Below are 20,128 nucleotides of genomic sequence, written 5' to 3'. Positions count from 1 at the left end.
GAAAATAACAACCATACTGGCATTGTGAGAACCTGATTATTTTTCTGGGCTTCCTATATGCTTAATAGACCCAGTAATGGTTTCCAACGTTTTTGGTTTCATCTTATTTATTTATACCCTTCATTATGCAGTTAACCATATCCAAATTTATAAAGGCAACATAAATTATATTTCATAGAAAAGTCAAGACTGTCAAGTTGATGCTCTTTTTTTATGTCATATTAGATCAAGCATATTTGAAAAGAAATCCATTGAAGTATTATGTTCAACAACTTGGATAATTACATTTCATGACTATACAAACCTTCAAGCATATGATAGGTAGATCAAAACAAAAAGGAAAATGGTGCTGCTTATTGATAGTAAATTCTACTGTTACACAACAAATTCCTTTCCGAAACCAAAAGATTCCCTCTCTGCTCTCTCCTTTCAATTATTAGCATACCATCTCGCATGTACCAAATCATATGCAATTTTTATCAAAAATGCTTTTAAAGGCAGAAATATAGTGTTCTCCTGAGATGAAAAACTATATGTTCACAATAGATAGAAATCTGACAGTAGAAGAAAAATGGCAGAAACTATCAATAACAGTGTATTTCTTCCGGTAAAAAGTTAAACTCACCATAAAATAAAAGAAGGGTAAGAGTAAATCAAAGGCAATATAGAAGTTGTTTCTATCATCAAAGGCAAATCTCAAAGGATAAAAAACACAATGAAGTTAGGTTTCTAGCAAAAGATTAGAGTCAAAAAATACTAGTATTCCAGATTTGGCCGAAAAGAAGGAAAATCGTTCAAAAAGTATTAGTTAGTCATAAAACAAGCGGAGTAGAGTTTTCTAACTCAAAATCAGTATATGGATATCGCTAGCAATTACCAATGTATGGAGAAAGTAATGGTATCTAATTGGAAATCAAGTTCTAACTCAAAATCAGTAACGTATCTAATTGGAAACATGTGAAAGTCCAAAGAAGAGTTTCCTTTCATTGTCACGAGGATGAAAATGAGGCGGAGCAGTTATTTTTATAAATGATGGCCTCAAAAGTGTCATCCAGGAAATAATGTTAGCAGACACTTCACGACAATATCGCAAATTAATCTCTCTCAGGTGTATGCAGTTTTCCACAGCTAGCCTCACTCCCTTCTCTGTGACATCATAACAGTGTTTCAGGTCCAATTGCAGAAGCCAAGGGCAAATCTTTGAGATCGCATACAATACTTTATCATCAATTCTTGAGTGTGACAAGTTCAATACCTCCAGTTTGGAATGGAAGCTACATAGTTGATCAAATTAATATAGATTAGCTTGTGGTTGTTAGCAGTAGGCCAAGTTCAAATGCCTAATCTTACAACACTGTATCAATACCTTCCTCAATGTAATAGCGAGAGCTCAAATCAAGAAGTTGCATATTAGGAAACATGAGAGGGAAAGGAAATAATCGGCAATGAAGGATATGTCGGTAATATGTGGACTTCACAGCCATGGCCTACCTGATACAATGTTGAAGTTGATAGTAGCAGAAGTACACTTCTAAAACATTCAAAGTAGACACCAGCAGCATTGGTTGTTTGAATTATCATTGTTTGATAACAATTTAAAAATAAATAAAAAATAAAAAAGGTTTGATATCAACAATGGACCAATATAGGATGCAATAGTATTAATACCTGAAGTTATAAATCAAAATGATTGAATGTAGTGCATAAACAAATTAGTAATGAGGCGAAAATGATACGTGCAAGAGATTTGGTGCAGTTGGAGCAAGGATAGACAGTAGCAAGTTTGTTTTGGATTGATAATAGGAACAAATACAAAATTGAATTAGGACTGATGCATGACAAAATTGAATTACATGGTTTCGTTATTATTGGTAGGCGTGGAATGGCATTTGAGTGAATGAATGTGTGTGTTGCCTATTCAAACATAACACTACAAACTCACTAAAAATATTTCGATTTCAGCTACAATGAAAGTAGTATTATTTTGTTTCTTATAATTTGAAAACGAAGTATTTTTCTCAATATATAAGCGTATTTCATGAAATACTTACTATTCAATTAATACTGCAATATATTTTTTTTCTTCAATTGTTGACGATTGAGAATTTTAATTACTTTCATTATATATTACTCATTTCGTCTCAAATTATATATCATTAATTAATGTTATATGAAAAAGAAAAGATATAAGTCATTAATTTAACAAAAATATCCTTCATCAATAATATGCAACAGATAAATTAAAAAAATTGAAAAAAGCTAAAATGATAAATACTTCATTGATAGTATAAAATAATTTTGTATGCCATCATTATGAACCCGTTTGAATTAGGTTTATTTTGAGCTTATACAAAACAAATTATGTAAATAAATTAATTTTTAGGTACTATTCATAAGTTTGTAATGTCGTTTTTTCCGCGAGTTTTGGGAGTGTCTTACACCCTCTCGTCGATGAATAATATTTTCCGTTTCAAAAAAAGAAAAAGTAATTTATGAAAAAAACAGTTTATAAAAATACGATTTTCGTTGGTGAGAAGTTATAAATTAAGATAAAAGCTTATTTATTTGCATAAACTGTTTTCCATACGTTTAAAATAAAATAAGCTTAATTCAAACTTGCCCTATATGTTTTTAAAAGGTTTGCAGGTGATCATAATGTATTGATTTGCTTCATTATTTTTGTAATGAAAAATGTGGAAAGGAGGTTCACAACATGTGTTCTGCTGCTTGCTTGAGTCTCAGATGTGGGACTCTTACGCATACATAAATGAGAAGCAATATTAAAATGCTCATTCCTACTTCCATTGTTCATTGCAGCCAATGAAAACCCTCCTTTCAATTCAACAAGAATTGACAAGTCTTACTAAGGAACGCCGTTAATAGTTCCTGGACCGGATCCAGAAATTTCGACCAAAGTAGGGTTAATAGTGCTTTTCACCCCTGTAATATATGTCATTTCCGGTTTTCGCCCCTATAAAATTTTCGGTTTGATTTGCACCCTCGTAAAATTTTTATTTTCCAGAAAACACCCCTAATAGGCCTTTTTCAGAATTTTTTTCAAGAAATTTTGATTTTTGAATGGTCTATTAAGGGTGTTTTCCGAAAAATAAAATTTTTATGATGGTGCAAATCAAACCGAAAATTTTATAGGGGCAAAAACCGAAAATGACATATATTACAGGGGTGAAAAACACTATTAACCCACCAAAGTATTGCTAGAATTTACGAGTAATGATATTTGAACAACATTTTTGATAACTTTTGTGACAACCTACCTTTTCTCTCTTCTTATTGGTCAAAAACAATAAAGAGAGAAAAAAGAAGAGAGAGAATAAGAAGATAATGTGAGTATGAGAGAGAATGTTAGTACAAAAATTGTCATAAAATAGATGTACAAATATAATTTCTCTTTCTTAAATACAGATGAGTTAGTGATTAAACATCAAGACATTGAGAGAGAAAAGATGAACACAGTTAACTTGAAATTTCTTATATACATTACTAGAATTTCCTTTAGGATAGTGTTGAAGGCTTTCTCAAAAAAATTGAAATGCTTACATTCAATGTTACAAATTAAGCTAAAAGCTGGACTCTAGAAGGAGCAGCACATGATATGGAACGTATGAAGATGCAAACAACCGAGTTGGCCAATCCCAACACAATTCCAACCATCACCTGACCGCGCTTTGGAATCGGACGATCACAGATAATCCTTCCTAATAATCCACCGTTGATTTTCATGATTGCAGTTGCAGTTGTAGCACCCTCCATCTTCTCTTTGCTTTGTTCTGCTTTCTGTTCTTTCTATGCTCCGTTGAGTACACAAAGACAAAGATGCTCTTGTTTGTTTTGTTTTGGTTTATGTTTCTAGATACTGTTATATAGAGTATAGACTGTGATTCCACGTTTAGATATTTTTTTTGAAATAACATGTTTTAATAGAATAAAAGTCAATATTTTAGGCATATAATTTAGGATAAAGAAAATAATTTTTGTTTTTTATAATTTGAAACGGATGAAGTATTTTTCTAATATATAACCGTATTTCATGAAATACTATTCGATTAATATGCAGTATATTATTTTTAATGTTATATGAAAAAGAAAAAATATAAGTCATTCAACAAAAATATCATTCATTAATGATATGCAAAAGAATCATTATTTCATTGATAGTATAAAATAAATTTTTATGCCGTCAATATATTAAAGGTTTGCAGGTGATCATAGTGTATTGATTTGCTTCATTATTTTTGAATGAAAAATGTGAAAAGGATGTTCGCAACATTTGTTCTGCATACATAAATGAGAAACAATATTAGAATGTTCATTCCTTCTTCCATTGTTCATTGCAGCAAATGAAAACCCTCCTTTCAATTCAAGGAGACTTGACATGTCTTACTAAGGAAGATGAAAAAATCAAGAACAGATCCAGAAATTTTGACCAATAATGATAAAGATTATATTGGAAATTACAAACACGCATATACACAAAATTAAAGACACAAACATCCGCAAATTTTAATCGTTCTCTACCGTACTAGAATTTCTTAAATACATGAGTTAGTGATTAAACATCAAGACATTGAGAGAGAAAAGATGAACACAGTTAACTTGAAATTTCTTATATACATTACTAGAATTTCCTTTAGGATAGTGTTGAAGGCTTTCTCAAAAAAATTGAAATGCTTACATTCAATGTTACAAATTAAGCTAAAAGCTGGACTCTAGAAGGAGCAGCACATGATATGGAACGTATGAAGATGCAAACAACCGAGTTGGCCAATCCCAACACAATTCCAACCATCACCTGACCGCGCTTTGGAATCGGACGATCACAGATAATCCTTCCTAATAATCCACCGTTGATTTTCATGATTGCAGTTGCAGTTGTAGCACCCTCCATCTTCAAATTTGATGCTCTTGTTTTGTTTTGGTTTATGTTTCTAGATACTATTATATATAGACTGAGATTCCACGTTTAGATATTTGTTTTGTAATAGAACATGTTACTAAATTGCCCCAAGATATTTTATACACAATGCGGTCCATGCCCACTTTTTTTTTTAATCGGCAAATATTATTAGCCACATACCCGTGTAAGAAGCACTAATAAACAACAAAGCAAAACAACAACATATACAACTTTCAATCCACAAGGCATAATCAAGATCCAAAAACACTACAGCCACCAAAACAAAATGCTGGCAGCCACAAGCCGAAGGTCCATCCATGCCCACTTGTTTGAACTCTTTTGTCGACCTTAATTTCCATTTATTTTATTTATTTATTGAAAATTACTTCATTTTTTGGCCCAACACATGTCATTTTTTAAGAGAGCCACGTGTGAATATATTAAAATGCTGTATCTTTTATTTGGACCTTGCTTGCTAGAGTATCAAGACATTCATGTTCTTTCGTTAAGATGGAACATCAAATACATTTTGTTTTAGGAAAGGAAATCCCAGCGAGGGTTGTGGGAAATATTTCACATTATACTTGGTAGCTTCTTTGCATACATTTACTTGTTTTGAAACAGTTATTTCTTCTACCCACCTTGTACTCAAATGTCACACTGATGTGAAAAATACTAGTATTCCAAATTTGGCAGACAAGAAGGAAAATCTTTCAATAAGTATTAGCTAGTAGAATTTTCTAATTCAAAATTAGTAATACGGATATCATTATAAATTACACATGTTTCCGACAAATTAAACCAAGTCCTTGAGATGATAAAAATGTGAAATTGGTAATTTTTATATAATATACCGGCCAGAGACTTATAAATATATATATAAAAAAACATAGTTCCATGAACTAAAACTGACTTTAAACAAATGTTGAATGGAACAGTATCTATACAACAGTGATTAGGTACTCAAAGTAGGGTGAAAACAAATTTACAACTTAATAGTTTGGTTTGTAAAAATTAAATAAATTGAATTGACAGGGTGCACCAAAACAGCATAGCCAAATTGTAAAGTTAATTTGAATCCCAAATGATCACATGAGTTAGTAGGCACATGAATCCAAATATTTAATCTGAAAAATAAAATAGGAAAAGCTCTTCAAATAGTGAAAAGAGCATGACACCCAATATTGGCATTATAAAGTCAATGACTTGATGTACCAAGTTTGTAAACAATCAGATCGTCAAAAATAAATGTTCAAATTCTATGTCACAAGATAAATGTTTACTCGTGCAGTTATCATGCACAGACCAGTGACAATAAAAGAAATGGAAGCTCGCACTTTTAACAAAAATAAATAAAATCTATGTAACATCTAAGAAAAAATAAGCCTTCGATCGAACAAAGCACTTCCAGAATACTAGCAAAATCCGGCGGTGCTATTGTTTTTCTCAATGATGGCCTCAAAAGTATCATCTTGGCAACAATATCAGCAGACACTTTATAACAACATTGCAAATTAATCTCTCTCAAGCGTATGCAGTTTTCTACCACTAGCCTCACTCAGTTCTCTGTGCCATCATGACAATGTTCCAGGTTCAGATGTAGAAGCCGAGGGAAACTCTTTGGGATTGCTTACAGTACTTCATCACCAATTATTTATACAAAAAAAGATTAGTAGTTGTTCTTTTTAAGCTTTGCCAACACAGTTCTAATAGGTTCTTGTTCTTTTCATCTAAATTACTAATGTTTGTTAACTCACTAAAATAGTAAATTTCCTTCCTTGCACTTTCTGAACCACTCTAATAATGATAATTGACTCACATACATGTATAAATTTTGAAAATCTATCACTGCTTATAGGATGAAAGGGTGGGGAAGGAACATGCTGAGGTATTTTTGTCAGACTTGAAAATCTATCACTACTGAAGGACACAGAGAACCAACCAATCCATGACGGAATAACTGTGAAAATTGTAAAGGCTATCGAATTAAGATTTAGCTATATGCACTTTTTTTAAGCAACGCTTATTTAAAATATGGATGACCTACATAGATTCAATCAATTTTTTAGTTTTTAACAGCAGATCACTAGTCAGAGGGAAACTCAGACTCTAGCAAGGCCAATTATGTTGAATGCAGACATTGTCATCCATAGATTTGTGTTGAGACCAAACAACGTGTTGAAAATGACACTGAAATCAAGCAAGCACCATTGTCATCCATAGTTTTCGGATTTTTGATTTATTTCATATTCGTCAACACCATTTTTCAAGAAGAGAAAAACAGTAGTTTTAATGGCAATCATATAGAAGATTTTTGCAAGAATATGATCATATAATAATCAACCGGTATTAATTTTCTGAGTGAAAAATAAATTTGATTTCATCTCCAGCAATACCATTTTCCAAGAAAAAGTAACAGTAATAGTTTTGTAAAAGAAAAAAATATGTATCAAATATGTAAAATTATTGTAAAACATGACCACATAATAAATATGGTTTTATTACAATTAGGTTTAAAATAAACTGTATTTAATAAGATAGTGATAAGGGAGAGTATTGCTAAAGTACATCCATACAATAAGGTGAGCTTTGAAGCCTCTTTTTGGATCTCATTAAAATACGAAAAATAGGAGAAAGATATAAATTGGAGCGATTCTTACTTAATCATAACTTCAAACAAAAGGAAGTTTACATTTTCAACAAAAAAAAAAATCTAAGAAAAGTAAGATCAGAAACTTAAAAAACTAAGCTCGAACAGAGCAATTCTAGAATACTAGCAAACAATACATTGCTCAGAGAGTTCCCTATCATTGTCTTAGGAATGAAAATGAACCGCTATTTTTCGCAATGAAGGCCTTGAAAATGTTATCCAGGAAACAATATTACCAGACACTTTACGACAATTTTGCAAATTAATCTCTCTCAGGTGTATGCATTTTTCTACTACTAGTCTCACTCCCTTCTCTGTGACATCATTACAAAATTGTAAGTCCAGTTGCAGAAGCCGAGGGCAAATCATTGAGATCACATACAATACTTTATCATCAATTCTTGAGTTTGACAAGTTCAATACCTCGAGTTTGGAAGCTTCATAGTTGATCAAACATAGATTAGCTTGTCGGCACCGGACAAATTTAAAATGCCTAATCTTACGACATTTCTTTAACACTATATCAATACCTTCTTTAATGTAAAAGCAAGAGCTCAAATCAAGAAGTTGCATATTAGGAAACAGGAAAGCAAACATGTGGATGTCTTCATCTCGCAAACATGAATTGGAAGCCAAATGGAGAGACTTCACTTGATGGTATACAACCAAATCCTGTGACGGCATTGAAACCTTTCCAATTCCTGTTGACTCCATTTTGATCTCAGTGAGTAAAGGACAGTTCTTAAGGAGTGCAAACAAGGCAAAATTGGTGAGCAATTCACAACCACTCACATTAATAAACACCAAATCACCAAGAAAAGCGCACAGCTTATTGAAAAGTGGATCATTCAAAAACGTTGCTTTTTGAATATCTAGATGCTTCAGTGATTGACACTTTGACAATAAATAATATATCCCAGAATATGTGTAGTTGGAGCAATCTTTGAGGACAAGTTTCCTCAAAGGAGGAGGGTCAAGTGCTAAAGAGTGAAGCAATTCATTTACTAATATATGAATAGGACAAATCTAAACAAGTTAAGCTCTTCAAATTGGCCAATGAATTAATTAAGGATGAAGTAATGTTCTTCTCTTCTATTGCTGCCCAGTGGTTGCAAAAAGAGAAAGAAGTCAAAGTCGGTCTGTGGCAGATTGCAGAAGCCATACCATCATCTGTTATGCGAGGGCAATAAAACAAAACCACCTCTTCTAGAAACTCACAGTTCAAACACAGTTGAAGGAGGGATGAATCATCAATGTTACCACTGAGATTAACCTTGCAGAGTTTTGAAAGCTTTTGAGTAAGAACCTTTAGAGCATTGTTGTAATCCTCATAGCCGCTCAATCCTAGGGGAAAGCTGATATTCAAATCTTGGAGGAACGGGAAAGAATCTGCAATGAAGGTTATATCAATAGATTTGAGAGAAATAATATTTGAACAAGTCAGAGAGGTCAAGGTTGATGATATAGTGGTGTTTTTGAGAATAGTCTGCAACCCTAATACGGGGAAGGTGGGGTGGTTGGAGAGGTTGAGAGAAGTGATGGAACACCAAGGAGGGAATCGAGAGAGAAGTGTGTTTAGGTCACCGCGGAAGCCAGAGAGGTCGAGGGATTTGAGGTTTGGGAACCTTTGGAAGAGGCAATAGAGTGGCCATGGATTGCAGATTAATGCTAAGGAATAAACAGAACGGTTTGTGATGGAGAGGAACTGTTTGGAAACAAGGGATAGAGTATCTAAGTACCAATGGTTATCACATACTAGTTTGGATATCACATATTCCCAGCAATCGTCCGGTAAACCACCTCCTGCTGCCATTCTTCTCCTAAGTGGAAACCAAATATATTATGTTTATAACTTTGCCAACACTTGATTCATATATATATATATATATATATATATATATATATAGAACAATAAGAAGAGTTGACGGAGTATTCGTCTAAACGTTAGTGATACATAAAATTCTTGTTGATTGAGAGTTTTTTTACTATATACCTTCATTAGTTCTAAGGAAAAAAATTAGTTCATGATCTAGAATAGCAAAGCTCTAGTTGGAAAAAGCTATTTCTCCCGAGAAAACAATTCACGACAGTATCCCGACCGTGTTAAATTAAGTGGAGCCCAATCCACTTTGTATGTCATCCACCCATGTATTGTGGCAGTTCCCAATCTAACGGTGATAGGCTATTCTAGATAATTTTGGGACAAATTGCTTCGCTAGAAATAGCAAAGCTCTTTTTAGTTTTGCGTTTTTGATGTTGTTTTAGCTTTTCTTTTGGTGTTGTCTAGTTTTTTGGTTCTCTTTCTCCTTTTCTTATAATTTATGTATTTATTTGTCATTTAAAAAAGTTTTTTGTTTTCTTATTAAATTTCACGGAAAAATGTAAAAACATATTTTATTGGTTAATGAGAAAATAAGATAGAACGTAAATTGAATTCAACTTGCATTTAATTTCACTTTAAAAATGATATTTTTTTTGAAATAACATGTTTTAATAGAATAAAAGTCAATATTTTATGCATATAATTTAGGATAAAGAAAATAATTTTTTGTTTTTTATAATTTGAAACGGATGAAGTATTTTTCTAATATATAACCGTATTTCATGAAATACTATTCAATTAATATGCAGTATATTATTTTTAATGTTATATGAAAAAGAAAAAATATAAGTCATTCAACAAAAATATCATTCATTAATGATATGCAAAAGAATCATTATTTCATTGATAGTATAAAATAAATTTTTATGCCGTCAATATATTAAAGGTTTGCAGGTGATCATAGTGTATTGATTTGCTTCATTATTTTTGAATGAAAAATGTGAAAAGGATGTTCGCAACATTTGTTCTGCATACATAAATGAGAAACAATATTAGAATGTTCATTCCTTCTTCCATTGTTCATTGCAGCAAATGAAAACCCTCCTTTCAATTCAAGGAGACTTGACATGTCTTACTAAGGAAGATGAAAAAATCAAGAACAGATCCAGAAATTTTGACCAATAATGATAAAGATTATATTGGAAATTACAAACACGCATATACACAAAATTAAAGACACAAACATCCGCAAATTTTAATCGTTCTCTACTGTACTAGAATTTCTTAAATACATGAGTTAGTGATTAAACATCAAGACATTGAGAGAGAAAAGATGAACACAGTTAACTTGAAATTTCTTATATACATTACTAGAATTTCCTTTAGGATAGTGTTGAAGGCTTTCTCAAAAAAATTGAAATGCTTACATTCAATGTTACAAATTAAGCTAAAAGCTGGACTCTAGAAGGAGCAGCACATGATATGGAACGTATGAAGATGCAAACAACCGAGTTGGCCAATCCCAACACAATTCCAACCATCACCTGACCGCGCTTTGGAATCGGACGATCACAGATAATCCTTCCTAATAATCCACCGTTGATTTTCATGATTGCAGTTGCAGTTGTAGCACCCTCCATCTTCTCTTTGCTTTGTTCTGCTTTCTGTTCTTTCTATGCTCCGTTGAGTACACAAAGACAAAGATGCTCTTGTTTGTTTTGTTTTGGTTTATGTTTCTAGATACTGTTATATAGAGTATAGACTGTGATTCCACGTTTAGATATTTTTTTTTGTAATGGAACATGTTACTAAATTGCCCCACGATATTTTATACACCATGCCCACTTGTTTGGACTCTTTTGTCGACCTTAATTTCCTTTTGTTTTATATTTATATAAAAATCACGTCATTTTTGTGCTGCCACATGTCATTTTCAGAGAGCCACATGTGAATATTGATTAAAATCTGCTGTATCTTCTTTATTTGGCCCTTGCTAGAGTATCAATACATTCATGCTCTTTCGTTGAGATGGAACATCAAAAACATTTTGATTGACCAGTTAAAGTGTGAATATCTCTGAGATTGTATAGTTAACACAGATGTTAAGACCCAAATTTTGTTTAGATACTGAAAGTAGGAGGGAAAAGTTAAATTAGATTTCTTAACACAGATTATTAATGACAAGTATGTCATGATATTTTCAACTCTATATAAATTTAAATTTGTTTGGTAATAGTTAATATTTTAAAAAGGGATAGTATAATGAAAAGGAAGATTAGACCTAAAAACTGCAAACTTGGAAAATTGATTAAGAGGGACACATTCTAATAGATCTTGAAAGTTTTTAGTTTTTAATTTGACGAAGATTTAATGATGGTGAACATTTGATGAGCCTGTGTGTTTCAAAGATGAATAAAAAGGGTCACTGAGTATGAAAACGTGGTAGCTAGAGACATACGCTTCTGTATGCAATAAAACTGAATCAGAAGAAAATTTGAAAGATAACTAAGGATTAAATGTTTTTTTTATCTCTATGAAATTAATAATTTATTTTATTTTAGTCTCAGTAAAAAAACTTAGTTGATTTTAATCTTTTCAAAACTTGCGTATTTTATTTATCCTTGAAAAAGTAGCAACCTTTAATTTTAATCCATGTAAAAGAAATCTTTGTTTTTCATCCCTCTAAATTCTTATTTTATTGTCTCTCTTCTCTATTATTTTAATTTTGTCCATCCTGAATCAAAATGCGCATAGAAAATCTTCTCAAACAAAAAAGTGTATAGAGAATAAAATGTCCTTTCGATAAAATTTACATTTACACTATCTAAAAATTATTTTAATTCTTCAAAAGGAACATACTAAAAAGACCTTAAGACCTGTTAACTTTTAACTACGTGAATGTTGTCATGGATTTCAGAAAATGTTTAATATTATGTAGACAGTAGAGCAACATGCACGTATCTTTAGATAGTTCCTCCTCTTTTCTCCATCTAGGCTTTACAATCACCAACTATACCCAACACCTTTTCCTTGAGTTTCTCTATTATCTGAAGAAAAAGAAGCAGCAAAGTGTCATATTAGAAATTGAGCCATGCAACTCAAGTTTTGATACAGTATGGTTCCATGATGCATACCAAGCTCGAATTGCTAGCCCATCTTCTGACGGAGCTGGCAGCATTTCTGAGGTGAGAACACTGTGGGGAATCAAACTTCAAATAATAGGTTGAAATTTCATTAGCATCAGCAACCCATATATGGTTTGTATGGTCCTTCTCCTTTTTTATAAGATTACAGAAACCAACCTGCATAAAACAAAAACATAGGTTTTATCTAATATCTGAATTAATGGAAAATAGGTAGAATTTTGCAAACCAGACAGCCTAAAACAACAGGATTGAATCATGATCAATCAATAGGGAGCAAAAGCAAATGGCAAGCAACAAAAAGTATAACGGATAGTTAAGAATAGCAGTAACAAAAAGCATAGAACAATGTAATTACCGTAGATCCGGCAAGGTTATGGTTGATCGGTGGAAATGAATCATGATCAAACAATGGGGAGCAAAAGCAAATGGCAAGCAATGTGTCGGTAACCTTTTGTGACTGTAAACCATTCATGATGGATCCATCAGTCACAAAAACCCATTGCTTCTTTTGCTGACTTGACGTATAAACCTTTCCCACATGCACAACAAATGCGACAACATCGAACTCGCTGTATAAGAATAATAACAAGGCTATGTCAAATATTTGTTTGCTTTTTTTTTGGAATGCCAGCACACACACACACACACACAAAGACTAGGGGGACAGAATACTTGGAAAGTGGGATGTCACTCAGACTTGACAATGGGATTGAATTCCGATTATTGGAAAATGGCCTACAAAGGAGAACAATACGCTGGGATTAGAATTTACATAACCATAATAAAGCCAAGTAGAAAGAAATTATCTTTTACTTCTTTTTTTTTTCCATCCTATTCTGATTGCTAGATACCTACTTAAACTGTTCCTTTGCATTAGAAGATAATGGCAACCACTTGGTAGTAGATCCTCTAGTCTGCAAGTGAAGGACATCCGAATCAGAGCCAGATGGTATGAGTTCTGCAATTGCATATGCTTCTCCCTCTGACAGCTCCTGACGCTATCAAATTGTAACACGGTATAAAGAAATTCTGAAATTGTGAGCAATCTTCAGATATTTGTGACAAATACTTAAGATAAGGTATTGGAAAAAAGGAAAAACATTTTAAGATAAGGTACTGAAAATAAGGAAATCAAGTGTATACTAACTAGCTAGGCATGCATGAGAAAATCATTTGCGTAAAATTCTGCAACCATAAAAATGCTGAAAATTTATTGATATGGGAAAATATGACTATTGTTTGCAATTGAAAGATCAGACTCACCTGCTTCTGTGTTGGGTTCCAGATTGTTACTATGCCCTCTGTAGGCTTATCTCGTTGATTTTTATAAGTTAATCCAACTACTCGCAACCTCATAAATGGCGTTACTTCTCTGTCTCCCAAGCCAGAATCTTTCAAAGCTTTCTCAATTGAACTTTCCATTTGTGACTGTCTATTTGCCTGAGGATGGATGTGAAACCATAAGTATCTTTCTGCATAGAGACTTTTACTAATTCAGAAATATAACTCACATTTAATTTTGCCTTATAAGCAGCAAAAGAACTAAGTTGCTCCGGAGTCATATCTGCCATTAAGAATTCGGGTTCTGCAGCTGTCTCCAGCATCTTATATATCTTAGCCCCTTCGCTATTGCCGTAATCGTAAATATGTGAACCAGTCATTTCCTTCTGATACTCCGAAACGATATTATCTACAACAGCCGAGCGTCTAACGCCATACAGGTGATCATTCACAGCACAAACAAAATTCATATTAACGGCTAGTAAAAATGACCACACACGCTGTGTAAAAACCTGATCATTTTTCGAGGCTTCCCATATGTACAAATAGTCACAAGTATATTTTATAACATTTTTTGCTTTATGTTATTCTAATGCCCTTCATTATGCAGCAAGCCATATCTGAATTTACAGTGGCAACAGAAATTATACTTCGCAGAAAAGTTAAGATTGTTAAGCTGGTCCCAAGGCCAGGTTGCCCTATATAGCCATCAAATTATATCATTACTCAATATTAATGAGGTCCTTTCCTATTTTTATCTCATAAATTCGGGCAAATTTGAGAAGAAATACATCGAAGTCTTGTGTTCAACATTATTACATTTCATGACAACAAAACTTCAAGCAACCTGATAGGAAAAAAAAAAAAAAAAAAAAAAAAAAATTGAAGAAAATGGTGTTTATTGATAGTAAATTCTATTACATTTACACTCCAATTTCCTTTCCAAAACCAAAAATACCTTCTCTGATCTCTCTTTTCAACTATTTATAGCCTGCCATCTCACATGCCCTAACTAAATGACTTATTAAGTCACTAGTTAACTAGTTGATTACCTACAGGAGTACCTATCATAACCATGTAACAAACCATCTGTAATGTATACCAAAAAATGCTTTTAAAGGCAATAAATTTCTATTGCAGAAATATATAGTTCACCCGAGATGAAAGACTGTATGTTTACAATAGATAGAAAACAGACAGTAAAAGAAAGCTGGATAGAAACTACAAATAGGATTTAGTTGATCATTTTATTGATGTACGTATTTCTTTGCTAGAGATGGGAGGAAATGGTTTACTTGAAATTTATTCCTTTTGTTTTGTCCTTTCTTCTGGAATATTTATAACGAACTCTTATGAGCAATCCTGCTCCCCTTTTGACTTTGGTCAAATTTTTGCATCCTGTTCTTATTGTTAGTTTATTACAAAATATCACCAAGATTTTCCCAATGATTAGTATCATAATCCTTGGCAGTTGTCATGCCAATCATCCATCATTCTTACATATCTTCGTAGTATTAACATTAAAATAAGCAGGATACCAACGACCCAATACCTTATAAAGATGATGACGTTGATAGAAACTAAATCAGAAATTTGTAGTTATTATACATGTTTTTCATTCAATACATCCAAGTACTTGTTCATAGAAATAAGGCCCTATACTGGTTGCTTTTTCGAAGAGTTACGTACAAGTAGACGTTGTATGAGATGCAAAATAACAAGATAAACAGGAAGTTTCCTTTCATTTCCTTGCTTCTAGATACTAGGCCTACCAAACCATAATTTTCTGCAGAATCTAATACATTCTAGCAGGTACATTTGAAAAGTAACATGAACTTTAAAAATTAGCCAGATAATTTGCAATATAGTCTAGTATGAAACTCACACATAGATAGAGAACTTGAGTACAAACACAAAAGCAATCAATACTGAGGGAAATATTCACATCAGACAGAAAGGAGATTCACGGCAATATTAAGATATTAATTAAGCCACGGTGATTTCTGCTTATGAATATGAGAAGTCACCTTTGATTGTGCAGCTCCATCATTTTATTCTCCATCCTCTCTGATATGACAACAGATCGTCCACTGCTTAACCTAATATAAGGAAAAGGGTTCTTAATTTTCTGGATAGCATAATGAAAAGAAAAGAAAAAATTGAAAAGAAATTTATGGTACATATTTTCTGGAAAATAGTTCTTAAATTACCTTTCTTTGTAAAGAATGGGATATATTCGGGTAATTCCTGCCAAAGTTTGAGGTACTAAACCGCCATTTCTTTTTATGCATTTGAAAGCCAAAGGTGGACCAGCAACTTTACCTGTCGATTAGCTCAAGAAGATAAGCTCAGGGAACAAGATGCTAATTTTCTCTAACTTAAAAAAATGACATCCACAAGCTAAAAGATGCTTACAAAGTCCTAACCGATCTGCCCAATGAGCTCTATATGTTCCATTTATGTGAAGAAGTAAACTAACTGTTGATGACACCTAAAAATATAGCAGAATTTGAGAAAACCATCCAGCAGGAATACACATCCACGCAAATACTCAATCATAATCCTAATCCACGAAAAAACCTCAAGGGGTGAAACTGGCCCATTCCAGCCGCATAAACCTGCTCCCCAGATCTGCACAAGGAATATGAGAAGGAAATTCAATATTATCTGTGTTATAGCTGTACTAAGATAAACAATAAAAACAGGCCAGCACATTACCCGAAGCTTCTGTCCTACAAACAATCTTCCAGCAGCCAGTTGCTTTGACAATGGAACATCTAAAATGGCATTAATAGAATACCTGCAGAAAAAGAAAAACACTTTATGTTCCAGGGAATCTCATATTTTGAAATCATAGATTCATTCGCCACGCAAGTTCAAATTCTAACCATCCATCAGTTAATTCAACTTTTAATGCCTCATTGCTCTGATTCCCGGTTTGTGGCTCAGATAATGCCCCACTGTCAAGCACATGATCAGAGTGAATGCTAGATATACAGAGAGTCATCATTGAAGAAGGCAATCCATCCCCCTCAAGAATTTTCTTGATGGTAGACCGGTGGCCATGATTCACTTCTCTTTCATATCTAGGCACCAAATATCATTGTTAGTTTAAAAGGCCTAAAATATTTAACTGGCTTTTTCAAAAAACAAAATAAGCCTAAAATATGATGTTTAAGCAACTAGATACCTGTACTTCAGTTCCTCAAGCACATTTGATACAGTCAGAAATTTTCCAGCACACCTAGCTGGATAGCATCTCTCATAGCATGCCAGTTTCCATACAATCCATTTGTAATGATTCAAGACCCACCTAGAGAGATGTGCAATTGAATTTAAAACTACGCCAATTAAGACTAGGCAAAAGAGCATTGTTTAAGTAAAACATAATACACCAAAGTGCCCTCCAAGTACTAAACTCCGTAAATTATTAAATTTAACCACAGAGGAGCTCTTATCATTCACATAACAATTGAATATATCAAGTTGCAATTACTTTCTAACATGCTCTAACTTCCTAACTGATCTGGCCTTGCATCATATACATTAAAAAATTACATAGAAAAACTATTCCTTAGTAGTTTCCAGAGATCCTGGAAGCACAAGTTCAGGATAGATGCAACTTACTCTTTGGAGGCAAAACGCAGGGACGCTCCGTGCTGTGTCAATAGATGGATGAAAGCTTCTGCTCCCATATCATTACTATCAGAGCCGTCATGGAATATGTACGCTCCTGCATTACATGATGTCACCTGTCTGGCTGGGTTCGGAAAATTCTGCAACAAATTTCATTTTGGTGTACAAATTACAGTTACTACTACTCGGTGCCAAATGAGGTCTCAGGACAAGACAGTAAAGAACATTTTATCATACACTGATTACACTGACCACTTTTTGCTCTAATGGAGGAACAGCAAAATAATCCTTGATGTACATCCTTGGATGGTGAAATGGATATCGGGTAGAAACTTTTCTTTTGAATCCAGAAGCACCAGAGGATAATTGAGCCAAATCTTAAGAATCACACATATCAAAATGAGTATAATAGATCTTCCAACCAATAAAAGTGAAAGAAATGTACTAAAAAACTCTTAAGCCATGCATACCATTAGAAAAATATTGAACATCTTGGCCACCAGAGGCAGAGATATTGGAAATTCGAGGCTTTTTAAAGGAAGAAACAGTTGCATGTAATCCTATTCTCCTTTTCCCACTAGCAGGCTGCTTATGATTTGTATGAACTGTCTTAATGGTATTGGAAATATCCACCAATGCCCTGCCCAATGGTTTTTCACGTGAATCCATTCTTGACGAAAAACCATTCAATGAAGAGCTTTTTATTGTCGTGTCAGCCACTTCATTCTTGTTATACAAAGGTTTCTGTCCAGGAGTTATGCTACTTTTACAGCCACAGTCACTTTCATTCACAACATCATCGAACTTCACGATTAAGTTATTCCCATTACCTTCGTTGCGAAGCTTATTTGAAAATTCCATTTGTTTTGAAGGCTGCAAAGGGTATGTGAAACTTTTTGACATGTGATTGGGATGATTCTCTGGTGTCATTTGATGCACCAAAGGAGTATGAGTATTTTTACTCTCACTTCTTTCAGCGGAGGAAGTGATTGTGCTGGTTTGTCCCTGATCCAGAAACGAGAAAAGTGAATCTCCACCATCAAAGAAATCTCCCAAATCAGGATCACCAAGAAGGCGCCTAGCGCGTTTCAACGCATCACCAGAAATAGATAACGACCTCCCACTGGCAGTTTGGAATTTAATTGGAGCTTGCTTAGCACCACCGCCACTATCTGGTTGCACAAATTTACTCTCAAAACCATTCTTCAACCTACCAACTAAAGGACTTTGAAACGAAGCGGAACTCATCATTTTACAACTATCCATAAGCTGTACATGAGGCAATTCTTCATCAAAAGCATGCAATTTTTCAGCATTCTGAGGGGTTTGAATATTAGCACCAACAGTTTCTTCATGCAATCCCAATCCTAATAATGTCTTTGCTCTAACAAGACCTTTAGAAGAAATAGTAACTTTTCTTCCAGAACCTGTCTTGAAAAGCGAATTCGTGAGTGGTGCATCCTTACCACCACTAACACTACCACTATCAAGTTGCGCAACTTTATTCTCAGAACCCATGTGCAACCTACCAACTAAAGGACTTTGAAACGACGCAGCACTCATCTTTTTACAACTATCCATAAGCTGCAAATCAGGCAATTCTTCATCAAAAGCATCAAAAAAACTAGCATTCTGAGTCTGAGGGGCTTGAATATTACTAACACCAGTTTGGAATTTTATCGGAGCTTGCTTAGCACCAACACCACTACGACTACCAGTATCTGGTTGCACAATTTTATTCTCAAAACCATTTTTCAATCTACTAACTAAAGGACTTTGAAATGACGCAGCACTCGTCTTTTTACAGCTATCTATTACCTGTAAACGAGGTTCGTCTTGATGAAAAGAGTTAAATTTCTTAGCATTCTGAGGTGTTTGAATATTAGCACCAACAGTTTCTTCATGCAATCCCAATCCTAATAATGTCTTTGCTCTAACAAGACCTTTAGAAGAAATAGTAACTTTTCTTCCAGAACCTGTCTTGAAAAGCGAATTCGCGAAGCCAAAACTATCATCTATTGCATTTTCTTCCTCTACAAAAATAAATACACTTCAATTATTATGATTATTATATAAAATGATGAAGAAATAATAAAATAAAAAATGAAATAATAAGGTTAATGAATGAATATGAGAATGATACCTTGAGGTTGAAAAAGGTGTGAGGCGGAGGCATGAATGAGAAGATCGTACATGGAAGGAAGGGGAGGGGTGGGAATAGAAAAAGGAGGGGGTGAAGGTGGGATAACATTTGAAGTGTCGTCGGAGTTGATTTGCCACCGGTAATTGTTATCGGCGTCGGGGAGGATCTGCCATGACGACATTTCTTCGATTCTATCTTCTTCTTTGCATTTGATTTGATTTGATTTGATTTGAGGGTTTAACTAAGCAAATTAGGGATTCGATTTTTTGGGTTTGGGGATTGGCGGGAAACAAATTTTTGCTCCTAGCTACGCACTCACTCACTCACACTTTTTTCCCTTCGGAAATTAATTAAAGAGCTAGATGTCTTTTGGTCCCTATAAATATATATCTTTTTATTTTAGTCCTTTTAAAATTTTCCTTCAACTTTTAGTCCCTATAAATTTTTCAATCACTACTTTTGGTCTCTATTTTTAAGTTAATTTTAATATTTTTTTAATGATATTGTGCAGAAATGTGTAGAATATTGTAAAAAT

The 20,128-nt window shown here is 33.5% G+C and overlaps 2 protein-coding genes across 5 annotated transcripts; both read right to left on the bottom strand.

Moving 5' to 3' along the window:
• Positions 1 to 7,867: 7,867 nt before the first annotated feature.
• Positions 7,868 to 9,378, bottom strand: LOC11439464 (F-box/LRR-repeat protein 4). The gene is made up of 3 exons (XM_024778982.1): positions 8,730 to 9,378; positions 7,989 to 8,545; positions 7,868 to 7,879 (listed from the first exon to the last, which is right to left on the bottom strand). Exons 1-3 carry the CDS (start codon positions 9,376 to 9,378, stop codon positions 7,868 to 7,870), a joined length of 1,218 nt encoding a protein of 405 aa, XP_024634750.1.
• Positions 9,379 to 12,147: 2,769 nt separating this feature from the next.
• On the bottom strand, positions 12,148 to 19,923 carry LOC11435666 (protein BREAST CANCER SUSCEPTIBILITY 2 homolog A). Of its 4 annotated transcripts, XM_039831568.1 has the most exons (19): positions 19,594 to 19,923; positions 19,427 to 19,483; positions 17,921 to 18,877; positions 17,688 to 17,827; positions 17,442 to 17,590; positions 17,005 to 17,127; positions 16,703 to 16,900; positions 16,533 to 16,614; positions 16,395 to 16,445; positions 16,230 to 16,305; positions 16,025 to 16,136; positions 15,842 to 15,913; positions 14,045 to 14,240; positions 13,797 to 13,973; positions 13,389 to 13,531; positions 13,206 to 13,268; positions 12,889 to 13,102; positions 12,522 to 12,689; positions 12,148 to 12,434 (listed from the first exon to the last, which is right to left on the bottom strand). In XM_039831568.1, the coding sequence occupies exons 1-19, from the start codon at positions 19,772 to 19,774 to the stop codon at positions 12,378 to 12,380; spliced, it is 3,216 nt and encodes a 1,071-aa protein (XP_039687502.1). In that variant the 5' UTR covers positions 19,775 to 19,923; the 3' UTR covers positions 12,148 to 12,377. The 4 variants fall into 4 exon arrangements, 3 of the variants coding, with proteins under 3 accessions (XP_039687502.1, XP_003601582.2, XP_024633428.1); XM_003601534.3 differs by having other exon boundaries at positions 17,921 to 19,483; XM_024777660.1 differs by having other exon boundaries at positions 17,703 to 17,827; positions 17,921 to 19,483.
• Between the last annotated feature and the right edge of the window lie 205 nt (positions 19,924 to 20,128).

Source organism: Medicago truncatula, chromosome 3 (genome assembly GCF_003473485.1).
Source record: "Medicago truncatula cultivar Jemalong A17 chromosome 3, MtrunA17r5.0-ANR, whole genome shotgun sequence".
Lineage (NCBI taxonomy): Eukaryota > Viridiplantae > Streptophyta > Magnoliopsida > Fabales > Fabaceae > Medicago > Medicago truncatula.
The sequence above is the reverse complement of the archived record's forward strand: the minus strand, read 5'-3'. Positions and strand labels throughout refer to the sequence as shown.

Bases quoted from the DNA above. Each gene is read 5' to 3' on its own strand.
- LOC11435666 (XM_003601534.3), bottom strand. From the start codon at position 19,774: ATGTCGTCATGGCAGATCCTCCCCGACGCCGATAACAATTACCGGTGG. The intron at 19,484-19,593 runs GTATCATTCTCA...TTATTTTTGTAG, and splicing joins ACACCTTTTTCAACCTCAAG to AGGAAGAAAATGCAATAGAT. The intron at 14,241-15,841 runs GTGACTTCTCAT...GTATGGCGTTAG, and splicing joins ATGGAGCTGCACAATCAAAG to ACGCTCGGCTGTTGTAGATA.
- LOC11439464 (XM_024778982.1), bottom strand. From the start codon at position 9,378: ATGGCAGCAGGAGGTGGTTTACCGGACGATTGCTGGGAATATGTGATA. The intron at 8,546-8,729 runs GTATGGCTTCTG...TTCACTCTTTAG, and splicing joins CCCTCGCATAACAGATGATG to CACTTGACCCTCCTCCTTTG.